The sequence below is a fragment of the Mytilus trossulus genome, unplaced genomic scaffold (genome assembly GCF_036588685.1).
Source record: "Mytilus trossulus isolate FHL-02 unplaced genomic scaffold, PNRI_Mtr1.1.1.hap1 h1tg000050l__unscaffolded, whole genome shotgun sequence".
In the NCBI taxonomy this organism is placed as follows: Eukaryota; Metazoa; Mollusca; class Bivalvia; order Mytilida; family Mytilidae; genus Mytilus; species Mytilus trossulus.
Genome location: NW_026963292.1, coordinates 5,335,724 through 5,349,529, shown reverse-complemented (window position 1 = coordinate 5,349,529; position 13,806 = coordinate 5,335,724). Strand labels below are relative to the sequence as shown.

The window sequence follows — 13,806 nt, the reverse complement described above, 5'->3', positions numbered from 1 at the left end:
TGTAATCACCATGTCTACCCATGAGGGTCTGGCAAATAGACAATAGCTCAATCTTTCTATAATTTGTTTTACTCAAAACTACTTACTTTGATCAATAAGGAAATCAGCAAAGTTCCAGATCATTTCCCCAGCTAGATACTCTTTTCTAAGCTCATCATATACTTGATGATACTGAATAAGTAAGTCCTTCTGATATTCTTCTGAGAATGTAAATGATGGACTCTATGGAAAAATAAAATATTAACTTTATATATATTATTGCTAAAAATTGAATCTCACTAGGCCTATCTCACCATTTACATGTCTTGTGTACTATTATTTGTCTGTCTTTCTGTACATAGCATTGTCAGTTTATTTCCATCTATGAGTTTGACTGTCCATTTAGTATTGTTTGCCCCTCTTTTACATAGATTACTATCAATTTGTAATATTTTTTAAAAGTTTGCTATTTTGAAACAGAGGAGCAAACATCTGAAGTACAGAAAAAAGATTATCGGCTTAAAGTTTAAAGTACTGGTGCATTATGTCAAGTACAGAAGTAAGATTATTGGCTTAAAATTTAAATTACTGGTGCATTATGAAAAGTACAGAAGTAAGATTATTGGCTCAAAATTTAAAGTACTGGTGCGTTATGTAAAGTACAGAAGTAAGATTATTGGCTCAAAATTTAAAGTACTGGTGCGTTATGTAAAGTACAGAAGTAAGATTATTGGCTTAAAATTTAAAGTACTGGTGCGTTATGTAAAGTACAGAAGTAAGATTATTGGCTTAAAATTTAAAGTACTGGTGCGTTATGTAAAGTACAGAAGTAAGATTATTGGCTTAAAATTTTAAGTACTGGTGCGTTATATTAAATTGGAAGTTAACACAGATAATGAGCTGATGTTCAGTGGTTGTTGTTTATTGATGTACATATGGTTTCTTAAGTGTTTCTTGTTTTTTTATATAGATTAGACCATTGGTTTCCTTATATAATTAATGGTCTTACACATGTCAATTTTTGCTCTTTATAGTTCCCTGGTTTGGAGTGAGCCAAGGCTCCATGTTGAAGACTGTACTTTGACTTATAATGGATAACTTTTTTTAAATTGTGACTCGGGTACGCAAGTTTTCTCATTGGAACTCATATCACATCTTCTTATATCTTTGAAACAGCATACATCATTGGTATCTGAAAACTACTGCTATTCACAAAGAATGTGCTACCTATTTAATTAAACAAGAAGAACCAAAACCTACTGTATGTAATCCTGTTAAAGTTTCTGCTCCATATTCTGAAACCATTACAGGTTTATTGTAGTGCTTAAATAGACCTCCCAAAGTTGGTGGTACCTGGTATGGAATTGTCTGCAGGTAACCTGTGTCTTGGTACCACCCAAAATAGATGTTTACCATAATAATGTCAACTATGTTCATCTATAAAAGGAAAACACAACAGTTACTGTGATCTGTGATTCTCTGCCAACAAAACTCAAAATATAAAAACTTGAACATGTTGAATTTCTGTGTCAAGATTTTTAATCATTTTATCTAAATCTTCCTTTTTTTATGCAATAAACTCACAAATATTTCAATCAGTTCTCATGGAATGATTGTAACTCTTGTTTATGTCTGTGTGTTTCATTAAGAGTTGTAACTGAAAATAGCCTTTTTCATGTCTTGCATGAGTAGCATGACTTTTCCTTTTGGTTGATAATTATTTTTGTCCATGATATCTTGAAACTCATCTGAATATCATAAATATTACTAAAACGTGTATATTCTTTGTACATGTACTGATAAAGATTGCTGAAAAGATAAATGCAAAATGCATCAGGATACTTTAGTTTTCAAAATATGCATATTTTCTTCTATTGAATAAAAATTTAGTTACTCTTTTGGTATTTAGCTGTCTCCAAATGACCTTAGACCTTCAAAAAGTAAATTATTGGAAACAAAATCCCAAAACAGATCCAGACCAATATCTATAAAGAGGAAAAAAACATCCTGACAAATGTTGGTTTTTAGTACAGTGGGACTCACCCAGTGAAGAGTGCAAGATAAAATAATTTTCTGTTCTATTTGTATAAATATATTTATAATTCATAAACTTACTGCATGATCAGTCAATGGGTTACTGTTACTTGAAGCAAAGGTTACCAGTCTAGATGGATCCAAGGCCTTTGTCAAATCATATACCTGTCTTAGAAGGAAAATGGTATAATTACCACAAGCGTTTTCATTTGTATGACGTCATGTTTTGAAATGACTTAAATGAATTTTTATGCGTCAAATTCATTTATAGACTTTCATGGAATTTATATTATTTTTATTTTGTTGGTTTCTTCAAGGTCTTGTGCATATACTTCTTAATATTACACATCCGAATAAGAATAAAAGTGATTTTGTCTTTTTTTTATTGCAATTTTTAAAACAATAAAATCAGCAAAGGGTTTGCAAATAGGTTTCAATACATGTGGATTTACGTGGGAAGTATATTGTAACAGCCATTATTATGTTCACCACAGAGTCTGTGCTAAGTACAGATATATCGAGAATTTTATCAGTATAGATATATCGAGAATTTTATCACAGTGTTGTTTACAAAGCGAAAGAAGCGTGTCATATTAGAATGTGCATTTATATTATTTTAAGAATATTAATCGTTATAGATTTCATAGCATAGGTAAAGTGAATCCACAAAATTGAATGTTGAATGCAAAAACAACTAGTCTATATAAGGCTTTCATGTATATTTTAGAAAAATAACAAAACCAAATACATATATTAAAGAAAACAAATGTTTTCCTCAATCCACACAAATTGGTATACATTTAAATAAATTAATCCACATCTACTTTTTATACTCACTGGAAGTAAGGACCAGATATACTTAATCTAGAATTAGGTTCATTAGCTAGAGACCATGCTATAACAGCAGGCCTGTTCTTATCTCTGGATACTAGCTCCCTCATGGCTTGAAGGTGTAAGGTCAAGGTCTTGTTCCCATAATTACCTTCACTGTAACAAAAGATACATAACATAGACATGATAGATATAGGAAGATGTGGTGTGAGTGCCAATGAGAAAACCATTTTAAGTCAATGCATGGCCTTTAACTATGTCTTATTAGAATCCAAAATTTTGATTAACCATAACACTCCAATATCAAATTTAGTTCAGAATAAAATACAAAGATTTTACTGGGTGAACCACCAGTATTATAAGTGACAATGTTAAAACATTGCCAATAAAAAGTTTCATATAATTCTTAATGTCATCGCTGTACCATTAAAATGTAATTATAACATGAATTGAATGCTTTCTTTTGTTGTGAAATCATTGCTGGTGCACTCATTTTCAGAATGAAGCTATTACAACCTAATTAAATTATAACTAGCTATAGAGGCTAACCCAACGCTGCATAAATAGCCACTATTCAGTTTAAATTATCATTAAAAGGGGAATAATTACTAAATGTGCACCGACATTTTCAGCCACGTTAACATACTTGCAGTTCTTTAATTCATCTATAATTTTCATTTTCTCAAAGTTTCTATTTATTTATTTTTTTATTTTTTCAAGATAAACGGCAAAAAAAGTGAAACAATATAAAAGATTATCTATAAAGATCAATAATTCCCATAATGAGTAGACATAAGATTTTGGTCATTATCACTTTCTTGATCATGTTGATGATCATTTATTCAAGTCAAAATGTCTATCTTTCTAAGACTAATTTCAATAGCTGGACAATATCAGGTAATGTTTTTTTTCAAACTTATAACTGATCATTTAAGGGCAATAGCTTATTAAAAATTTGTCTGACAGTTTATAATATATAGCATTCTGAAATAAATTTAAAAAACGATTGGGCCTGGTCTCTTTTTATGGCATGTGGGTCCTTCATATCAACCACATGTTATTGTGCATGTAATGCAATTCATCATCTGAATAAGCTAAGTTATAGTGCACAAGAAAAAATCTGACAAGATTTGTGTATGTAAAGATACATTAACTTGGTTATATAGATATAGGAAGATTTGGTATGAGTGCCAATAAGACAACTCGATCTCCATCCAAGTAACAATTTATCAATTAAAAGTCAATTTTAAAAAAGTTATATGGTTCGCTACTGACCCCATACGGATCCATAGAGGGTAAGTAAAATCCATAGGGGGTGAGGCCGGAGGCCGAGTCCCCTATTAATTTTATTCACCCTCTATGGATCCGTAGGGGGTCAGTAGTTAACCGTATAACGAATTTATCGGACGCTGGACTTTTTCTGTGGTGTTTTGTTGAAAAATAAACAATGAAACACAACAACATTAATGGATGACATCGCCATTAACGCGTCACGAACCCCATATTAAACTTACTAACCCCATACGGTCTCATAGGGGGTCACCCCGTGACGGCGTTTAACCAATCACAACGTGATAATTTATCTGTGGTCTGATAACAAGCTATAAAGGGCCCCAAAAATTACAAGTGTAAAAAAATTCAAATGGGGAAAACCAAACGTTAAATCAATATATAAACAAGAAACGAGAAACACTTATGAACCACATAAGGCCATTTAAAACTTAATTACTACTTCATTTGAATTTTTTTGTATAGTTGTCGCACTTGCAATCATACCATATCTTCTTATTTTTATACAATAACATCTTACTAGATTAATCCTATAGCAGGTGATTCATCAATTACTACAACGCCTTGATGATCAGCTTGGTCCATTATTTCCTCTGCATAGGGGTAGTGGGATGTTCTAAAACAGTTCACACCTAACCATTTCAATATGTTAAAATCTTTAGCTACACTAACCATATCCAAACCTTTTCCTCTAAGCTGGAATAAAGAGTAGTGTTTTAGTGTGGACTGAATTGTTCTTTGATTAAAGTAGAAATTCTCATGAAACCATATTTTGAAAATCTCATAGCCAATGTTGACCTTTAATTGAAAGATTATGACTATGCTTAGAAGGTTCCTTTTGGTTGTATCTATTCACATGTTAGTAGTTATCAAAGGTACCAGGATTATAATTTAGTACCCCAGACGCGCGTTTCGTCTACATAAGACTCATCAGTGACATTGTTAACTTCAAAATAGGTTTGTTTCATGTTGAAATAAAAGATTCCGTAAGCAATTAAACTTATAAAGTACTATTCTCATCATCAACTACTAAAATTGTAAATTTATTTTCTGTTTTTACTAGAACTTTAACTTTGAAAACTGCAATAGAAAAAACATTGAGAAGGTAGTACATGAAAAGTTATTATATCTGTTCTTTAAAAATATCACAATATTTTTGCTAGCATCTGTTGCTGTTTTTTCATTTAACCCCTAAGACTATTTATATGTATACATAATGTGTCTAATTCCTTAAACTTTGATAAGTAAAAATATAATTATAACTGTAAATAGATGTTGTACTGTGGATTCATAATTATTTGTTGGATACCAATTTTCATGGATTTCGTGGGTACAGGTAAACCACAAAATTAAATGTTCAACTAACATATAACTATTGATAAATTTTGTATAAGCTTGTATGCAGACCTTGGAAATACCATGAAAATAAATGTCCACCAATTCAAACAAGTTTTCCTTTATCCAGGAAAATTGGTACTCATGAAAATAAATGAATCCGCAATATGCATATGATTGTCAGTTAGACAACTGCACATTGTTTATAGTGTCCTTGTATATACTTACATCATAATCCTCATGTTTTGCCACACCATGACAATAAAATGGTTTGTTGTTAATCAGTAACTGTGTGTTAGTTTTGTTAACAGTCCTGAATCCAAATGGCTGTCTATAAATATCTGTTGATGCACTTGTAGAATCTTTTACTGTGACCTGTTTTAAATAATAGGTATAAGAATATGTGGTACCACAATGAATAAGCTTAAGATTCATCATAGCCTGATTTATCCAAGTCATTCAAAAAATTCAAAACTAGTTTAGAAACAAGGGTAATTTCAAATTTGACAAACTATATGTACATGTCTAATAATTACAACAGTGTTTATAACCTTTTTTTCAAATGTAATGATAATTTATTTTCCAGTGCAAATTGAAAAGTTACCATTTATGATCTTAAAGGAGTAGATCCAGTAACTCCAATTAATGTTCCTGTTAAAAGTATTTTTAAACTCCAACTATAAGAGTAAATTTAATGTAAATTTATAATTATTAAAAGTAAAATAAAAAAAGTTTGAAAATATTTCATTTTCAGTTTTTTAATAGAAGTTTGCAATTGTCTGTTGGAAATTACTAATAATAAAGAATATGGCATACACAATAATACCAGTATTTAATCAAAAATATTTCTGGGCAAGTGGTCTTGCAACTGTTAATTTTCCTGGAAAACTGATATAAATCTGGCAAAATTATGCCACATATCAGGTCAACATATCACCAACAGGTATGAAGTCACAAATTATACATCACTGTTAACGTAAAAGGCCAAAACTTAAACAATTGGACATACATATATATACTTTTATCAAATTTTAACAACATTACATCAAATAAAATGTTCAAGATCATTATGGCTAAAACTATGAGTGTAGGTGATTTGAACTTTTTTGTCCTTTCGCCAATAAGATAATTCTATATAACTTACAAGTTTTTCAGAAAATAAAAAACATATCTGCTATTCAACATGTTCAAATGGCAACACTATAGAAAGAAACTTAAGCTTGGTGTTAAATGTTTTAATTTTCATTGTTACAGTTTTACCTCAACTTTCATGACTTTTAAGTATATATTAGATATTGAAAAAGTATATGTGCACAAAGGAAACAACTCTATACATTTGGTAAAAAACTTACTTGTAATACATACATATAGGCAGCTCCAGTTTTAACCATTGAATATGGCCACCATAGCTTAACATTTGAAACAGTAGCTTGACCTTGGATACCTTCTCCCATGGCAACAGTGTTACTATCAGCATCAACAACTTCCACCTGAACTTTGACCTTTTCAGAGTTTGTTGTTATCGTCCAATGGACAGTACCAGTATTTGAACCTAAATTCATTGGGGAAAAAAACAATTTCATTTTGATACATTTAAAAAGGTCTCGTAATTAAGATAGATAACAAATTTTGCATGGTTTCAATTGTGATTTTAATAGATGGTTATCCGTACATTTTAGTTTTGTGGTTTTCCATACCTCACTTAACTACCAGACTTAGCTCCTCCAAAATTTAAGGGGTATTTTCACCACAAGAGGTTTTTACCTGAATTTAGAAATTCTGTATAGTATTATCTTAACGCCTAAAAACAGCATTCAAATGAGTATAATATTCTTTTAAGCACAAATACATGTATACTCATTCAAACAATATTATACAGAATTAGATTAACTCTTATGACTATAAACATGATATAATAGGAGCATAAGGTCCTCTTAGGCTTAAAATCCCCATGGAGATTTTGAAAAGTTGGCAGGTATGAAGTACCATAACCATAAATATGATGTAACTGTTGGGAGAATAATTACCTTGATTTGATCACACAGCATGGCAAAAGTTAACATGGTCAACAAACAGATCTGATCTGTGATGCTGACAATACTACCAGTAAATAAAGTTCAAAGATATCAATCAACCCCAAGTGAGAAACCAGAACTGTTTATCAAAGAAAGTAACTTGGTAGTGTTTGGTCTTTGTGATTTAAACCCCATTGAAAATTAGGAAGGAAAATAAAATAATCAGTATAATTAGGATTATAGTATATTTATTTAGAACTTTATTTAATTAAGCAAGCAAAATTGAAGATGTAAATATGGTACACAAGGTCATCTGCATACAATGATACAGTCAAGGGGAAACTCAAACAAGCTTTTTTTGTAATTGGAACAGGTAACTGTTTTTAGGGGTTGAGTTGTATCCTATTAAAATAAATGTAAATAAATGACTTGCCTCCATTATTTGTGAAATCTGTTACAACACGGACATCAGATACATGTACAAGTGGTGTTGTATACAAACGAACCTGTCTGTCTATACCAGCATAGTTAAAAAATCCAAAGTTTAAGTTCTGAATGAAGAAATGTGGGGGATAACTGTAAAAAAAAATATATACTAAGCATGGTTAATTTCAATACACATTTGTGAAAACAACACTATGCTGAGGGAAAATCTGAAAGGTTTCAACAGGTGAAGAAATTCATGAATTGAAATAAATTTATAAAACATTTAAAGCTATCAACATGATCAAGTTATTATTGTTGGCATTCATTGTCTCAATACCACATGTTAAGATAGTTGGTAAGATAAATTTGTTACACCATGTTCTAGTGACCTAATACAATATATATATATAGGGTTTTATTAGGTCACTTGCACCTTATGTAAATAATAATATATGAATATGCTTTTAACATTTTTAACAAAGAAAACTATAGTCACAGTAATGATAAAAATAACAGAAATAGAGAAATTACCAAGCATGCAACATCTCACATATATCATTCTGTACATCATATTACAAGTTTGGTTAGAGGTAGACATATATGCATGACAACAGGCATGACAGGATGAAATGATTTTGTTTTCTTTGTAACTTTTATAATAAAATTAATTTTCTTGCACCAGATGTGCATTTCGACAATACATGTTTCTTCAGTGATGCTCATGGCCAAAATATATAAAATCCAAAGCTTATTATATAACAGATGAAGTGCTATAATCCAAAAGGTCCAAAAGGTCCCAAAAGTATAGCCAAAACAGTGCAAGGAATCAGAGCTTTGCATGAGGGAGATACATTCCTTAATTTATAATAATTTCTATCATTGTAACATATAAGCATCTACATGACAAACCAGGGAGAATATGAGACCTTCAATAATAATAGTTTATATAATGAAGACATCAGAGGATGCAGACCTTTTACATGTTAAGATTCAAGATTGAATCAAGAAGATTTAAAAACATGGTATAACACCAAAAGAAACTAATTGTTTTGTGTAACAGTAACTGTTTAGCTTTATATAGTGAATGCCTGATTTTGTATACTTTCTATCATCATGATCATAGAAATAGAAAAAGTGGCATAACCATGATAACCAAAAAAGTCTTAATGAGTGTCAACACCAGTCACCAGTGAAAATTGAAGTTGGCAACATGGTCTAGTTGCATGTATCTTTACACAAAACCTATATTATATAGATGCCTATTCAACATCAGACAGAAAAGGTTTGGGTAGCTTTTTTTCTTTTAATAATTATCCTAGGAATACTCACTTGCCATGTTTATACACTATTTCACCAGGTGGCAGTGTAGTGGGTGTTAGTGTATTATCAACCGCTACTGTTAAATAGTTCAGAGATCCAAACTTTGCAGTATCTTGTATCTCTGCCTCGAAAGGCAAATGTCCCATCTCATGTTCAACTAAAAACACAGAATTTATCCACTGAAAGTACAAAATAAGATAGCTATTAATGATTGAATTAATTTATTTCCTCTAAATGTTTAATTACATTCAAAGCTAGTGTACAATAACTACAATAGATATATTATACAATGAAATTTGATTCAATATTGATTTCGCAGATATTTGTCAACAATTTCTGACTCATTCCAATTAAAAAGAAACATCTTGTAACAAACTTTTCTTGATGGATATTTCATTGTCACAGATGAGAGTACAATGAACCTGATTTCATGTATACACAAATGTATGTATAAATTTACAAAAAGTGCTGATTCATAAAACAAGTTCATCCAGGGTGCAAACTTAGGTTGGTTTTACATGTTATTTATCTACAAAGCTTACACATGCATGTTACACATTACCAAAAATATATCAGTGCATGTTTTTAATAGTTTTCTTTTAATATATCATGTACATCTTTTTGATTGAGTTAAAACATTTTAATTGTTATTTTGTAGTGTATCTTTCAATGTTACTTTACTAGGGAATCATTCTGCTTTAACAGTGCTTGTTTAAAAATGGCAAAATATGTGTTATATATATAGGGTAGGCACTAAAGATTAGAGTATGTAGAGTTAGAAGAAACACATATATTAAAAGTTTGGGCCTTAACATATTTTATTGCTGTAAATATGAGATCCAGTTTTAGTTATACATTGTATATACATAATATAGATGTAACTGAATTGCATATAATGATTTTTAAGCCTACCATTTTAGCATAATATCGTGCACTGTCTACTCTAACCACAACCCTCTGTCCTTTCCATGATAGAGGCAAAAAGAACTCCTTGTCATACCAAACCCATCCTGTAAAGTCTCGTAAAGATTTCTCTTGTGTCACATCATTATAACTTGATGGTACAGGCATTGGTATAACTGGTCCTGTCTGGAAAAAAAGATGCAATTTCTTTTGAAGATGTGGTCTTTTTTAGGATATTTTATAGAAGTCATTAGTGTAATTTAACATGTTTAAGGGGAAAGTTTACTGTTTTCTGATGATTTTGTTGTGAAAAAAATGTTAAGCAGGTAATTTTCCCCCCAAATTGTACCGATTGAAAGCTTGTACTTCTTAAGCTTGCTCGTTACCTGACTTGGTACAATATACATTGCCATGATGTCCAAGCTAACCAGTTAAAAAATTACAATCCAGAGTCAACAGTCCGTAATTTGAAAATAGTCTATTGAAAGCCAATTAAAAAATAATATCCTTGATTTGACTGAAGTCAAAACTGATTGCTTAAAATTCGAAACAGCTAGTATATAATCTCCCTGATTGACCACAAGCTCTAGGTCCATAAGCCATGTTAGCTAGGCCAGATAAATGTTGTTAGACAACAAAGTAATTATAATGTTTTACTTATCATGCTTATTCACAAGTCAAGCATATACACATATGTATCATATATATTTAAGTTACATGAACATGTGATGAATAAGATTAGAGAATTTTTTGCTGGTTTAAACTTGGCTATTTTAAGTTCAGACCTAAGACTGGGCAATGCTGGGTCCTGAGTCCAGTCAAGATTTCAGACAAATACATGTATTTGAGAGTAGTAATCATGGTAAATGGGGTACTTTCATGACAAATAATGGCAAAAATTCTTGTCAAATGACGGCAACAGTAATTTTTGGTGCATGAGGATAAAATGTACACTTTCTTTTAGCATGGTTAGACGAATAAAAAAATCGACTGATTTTGTAGCAACAGGTTATTTTTTTTTCCAAAATGATGCAAACAATACTTATCATGGTTATTTGAGACCTCTCACAAATCACGATTAGGATATATATATGTTGACGAATCACAGTAAAATTTTAACCAATTTGATGCTAACAGTATCATGAGTATCGGGAAATGACCGTCTGACGTGTGACTGTAAAGGGGATTAATTATACTACTGTAACCGTAGAGCAAGTATCTACTTCATATCGTCACCATTGGGTTTCTAACCCTGGTTGTCTGCATGACAGTCAGTGCGTTAACCCACTTAGCAAAAGATTTCGATTCCCCGTGAGTAGCTCAGTGGATTAAGACTGGCTTTATATGCACCCCGACTACACTATTCCCCCACCACAAGAGTCATGATATCTTTATATATGACTCTAAACAACACAAACCCTGGCTATACTCCAGATAACCATCCTGGATTTTTTAGTCGGGTGCCAAATGTAACCGGAGAGCACGTACATTTTACGTATCTATTGTACAAATTCATATCGTCAAAACCAGGATTTGAACCCCGGTCATCTGCGTGACAGTCAGTGTATTAACTCACTGAGCCAAAGCATTGTATCCCTAGCTCAGTTGATTAGGACTGGCTTTATATGTTCTACCTGTACTGAGGGGAAGCACCCCCGCTACACACAGGCACTTGTTTCTATCCATTGGAAGAACCACTATCAACGTATATTGCACATATCTACTCTACAAATTCATATCGTCAAAACCGGGATTTGAACCCTGGTCGTCTGCGTGACAGTCAGTTAAATAGTGGTTCTTCCAATGGATAGAAACAAGTGCCTGTGCCGCTACATTACCATCAATATGTATATAGTTGTGCAGACAATTGTAAGCTGTGAATCAGTGTCAACTGAAACTGAATGTGATTATAAATTTAATTTACCTTTTCAAGTCGTGACATATACCATTTATCGTCAAAGCCTTGAGTTCTGTTGACTGACATATCTGCTCTGAAGTTCCATAACCCATTTAGCTCCTTGACTTCTCTTGTTTCTGATTCTCTTGGATAAAGAGTGGGAAAATAATCACATCGAACTACATCAAAGAATATAAACAGTAATGTCGAACTAACAAATAGAGATTTTGTTTTCCAACAGAACGATCTATATATATCTACCATTTTGAAATCATGTGATCAACAGAGCGCTGTAAAAAAATTATTAATTTTCGAATCAATACCGGTTTATAACAATTGAGGAAAATACGTATGAAACTCGAACTGATAGGATAAATAACTATTATTGAATTCATCGATCATCACATGTTGATTTTCGTATCTTTCATAAAGAACATGTATATAATTTACAAAATAGATTAATAAAGTGAAATAACGATTTATCCTTCTTCTTTTGTGTATTTATATAAGCTGCCTATGACAGTGAGTAACACATTTCAGTAAGGTATTTTTGTAGAGTAATTATAGCACAGGAGTTTGAAATCCTACCAATAACGGGGTTAAGTTATACCAAACTCGACTATTCCTCGAGAGAAGCCCTAAGTGCGATAGTCGAGTTTGGTATATTTTTACCCCGTTATTGATAGGATTTCAGCATTGTTGAAGGTTGTACGGTTGTATTTATGATAATTACTTACATCCACTCCAATTGTTGATAATCTTCTTATTGGCAATCATACCACATCTCTTTGTTTTATAGAAACATGTATAGTATAGTATTCCAAGTTAGTTGTGGATATTCTAATAATCGTCTCCTTTAAATATACTAAACTACTAAATGTGACAGTTAGTGTCATTTATGTCAAAAGCAGTAAACCGTCCAAAGTGCATATGTTTAGCTTACCTGTCAAAGAGCTCCATAATGAGCAACATGCATTGCCATCACTATTTTTTTTCTCACTATTTCCGGAACTTTCAGAGATAAAAGAAAAGTTTAACTAGTTTTCTCGTTTGAATTAATTTACATTTGTCATTTCGGAGCCTTGTCATAGCTGACTATGCTGGTTTTACATTTGTCATTTCGGGGCCTTGTATCTATAATTAGCTGACTATGCGGTATCGGGGCTTTGCTAATTGTTGAAGGTCAAACGGTGACCCGTATAGTTATTACTTCTGTGTCGTTTTGTCTCTAGTGCAGATTTGCGTCATTGGTAATCATGCCACACCTTCTTTTTTCTTTGCAGTAAGTTGGTGAAATAGAATTTATAATGTATTGATCAATCCGAAATTGTTATTCTATTTTCGATTTTTGCATTATATCAAGTTCCGATATTTTGAAAAATTTTATACTTGAATTTGTAACATTTGCTACTCTTATATTGTGTTTGTTCTGGGAACAGTATATCTAATATATATGTTCCTGGTTTGTTTAAAAAAAATTATGGTTTTGTCTGAAGTCCCAGCTGCATCCTTCCTACCAATATGACCAACATCATAAAAAAAATTCTAATATGACGTGCTTCTTTCGCTTTGTAAACAACACTGTGTGAAAATTCTCGATATATCTATACTTAGCGCAGACTCAGAGATATACATAATAATGGATGTAACAATATACCTCCCACGTAAATCCACATGTATTTGAACCTACATTGCAAACGCTATGCCAACTTTATTGTATTACTAATTTTAATTAAACAAAAAACATTACAGAACTTTTATTCTTATTCAGATGCA

The 13,806-nt window shown here is 31.6% G+C and overlaps 1 protein-coding gene across 2 annotated transcripts in view; it reads right to left on the bottom strand.

The window, feature by feature from the left end:
• Nucleotides 1–12,316, bottom strand: part of LOC134699384 (beta-glucuronidase-like) — an 81,732-nt gene extending 69,416 nt beyond the window's left edge. For both annotated transcript variants that reach the window (XM_063560987.1, XM_063560986.1), the window contains exons 1-11: nt 12,058–12,316; nt 10,143–10,319; nt 9,240–9,409; nt 7,918–8,060; nt 6,822–7,021; nt 5,698–5,844; nt 4,655–4,830; nt 2,851–3,000; nt 2,095–2,182; nt 1,240–1,416; nt 87–222 (exon numbers count right to left, since the gene is read on the bottom strand). In XM_063560987.1, coding sequence (XP_063417057.1) covers nt 87–222; nt 1,240–1,416; nt 2,095–2,182; nt 2,851–3,000; nt 4,655–4,830; nt 5,698–5,844; nt 6,822–7,021; nt 7,918–8,060; nt 9,240–9,409; nt 10,143–10,319; nt 12,058–12,294 — 1,801 coding nt within the window. In that variant the 5' untranslated portion in view covers nt 12,295–12,316. The remainder of the gene's footprint in view (nt 1–86; nt 223–1,239; nt 1,417–2,094; nt 2,183–2,850; nt 3,001–4,654; nt 4,831–5,697; nt 5,845–6,821; nt 7,022–7,917; nt 8,061–9,239; nt 9,410–10,142; nt 10,320–12,057) is intronic.
• Nucleotides 12,317–13,806: the final 1,490 nt, after the last annotated feature.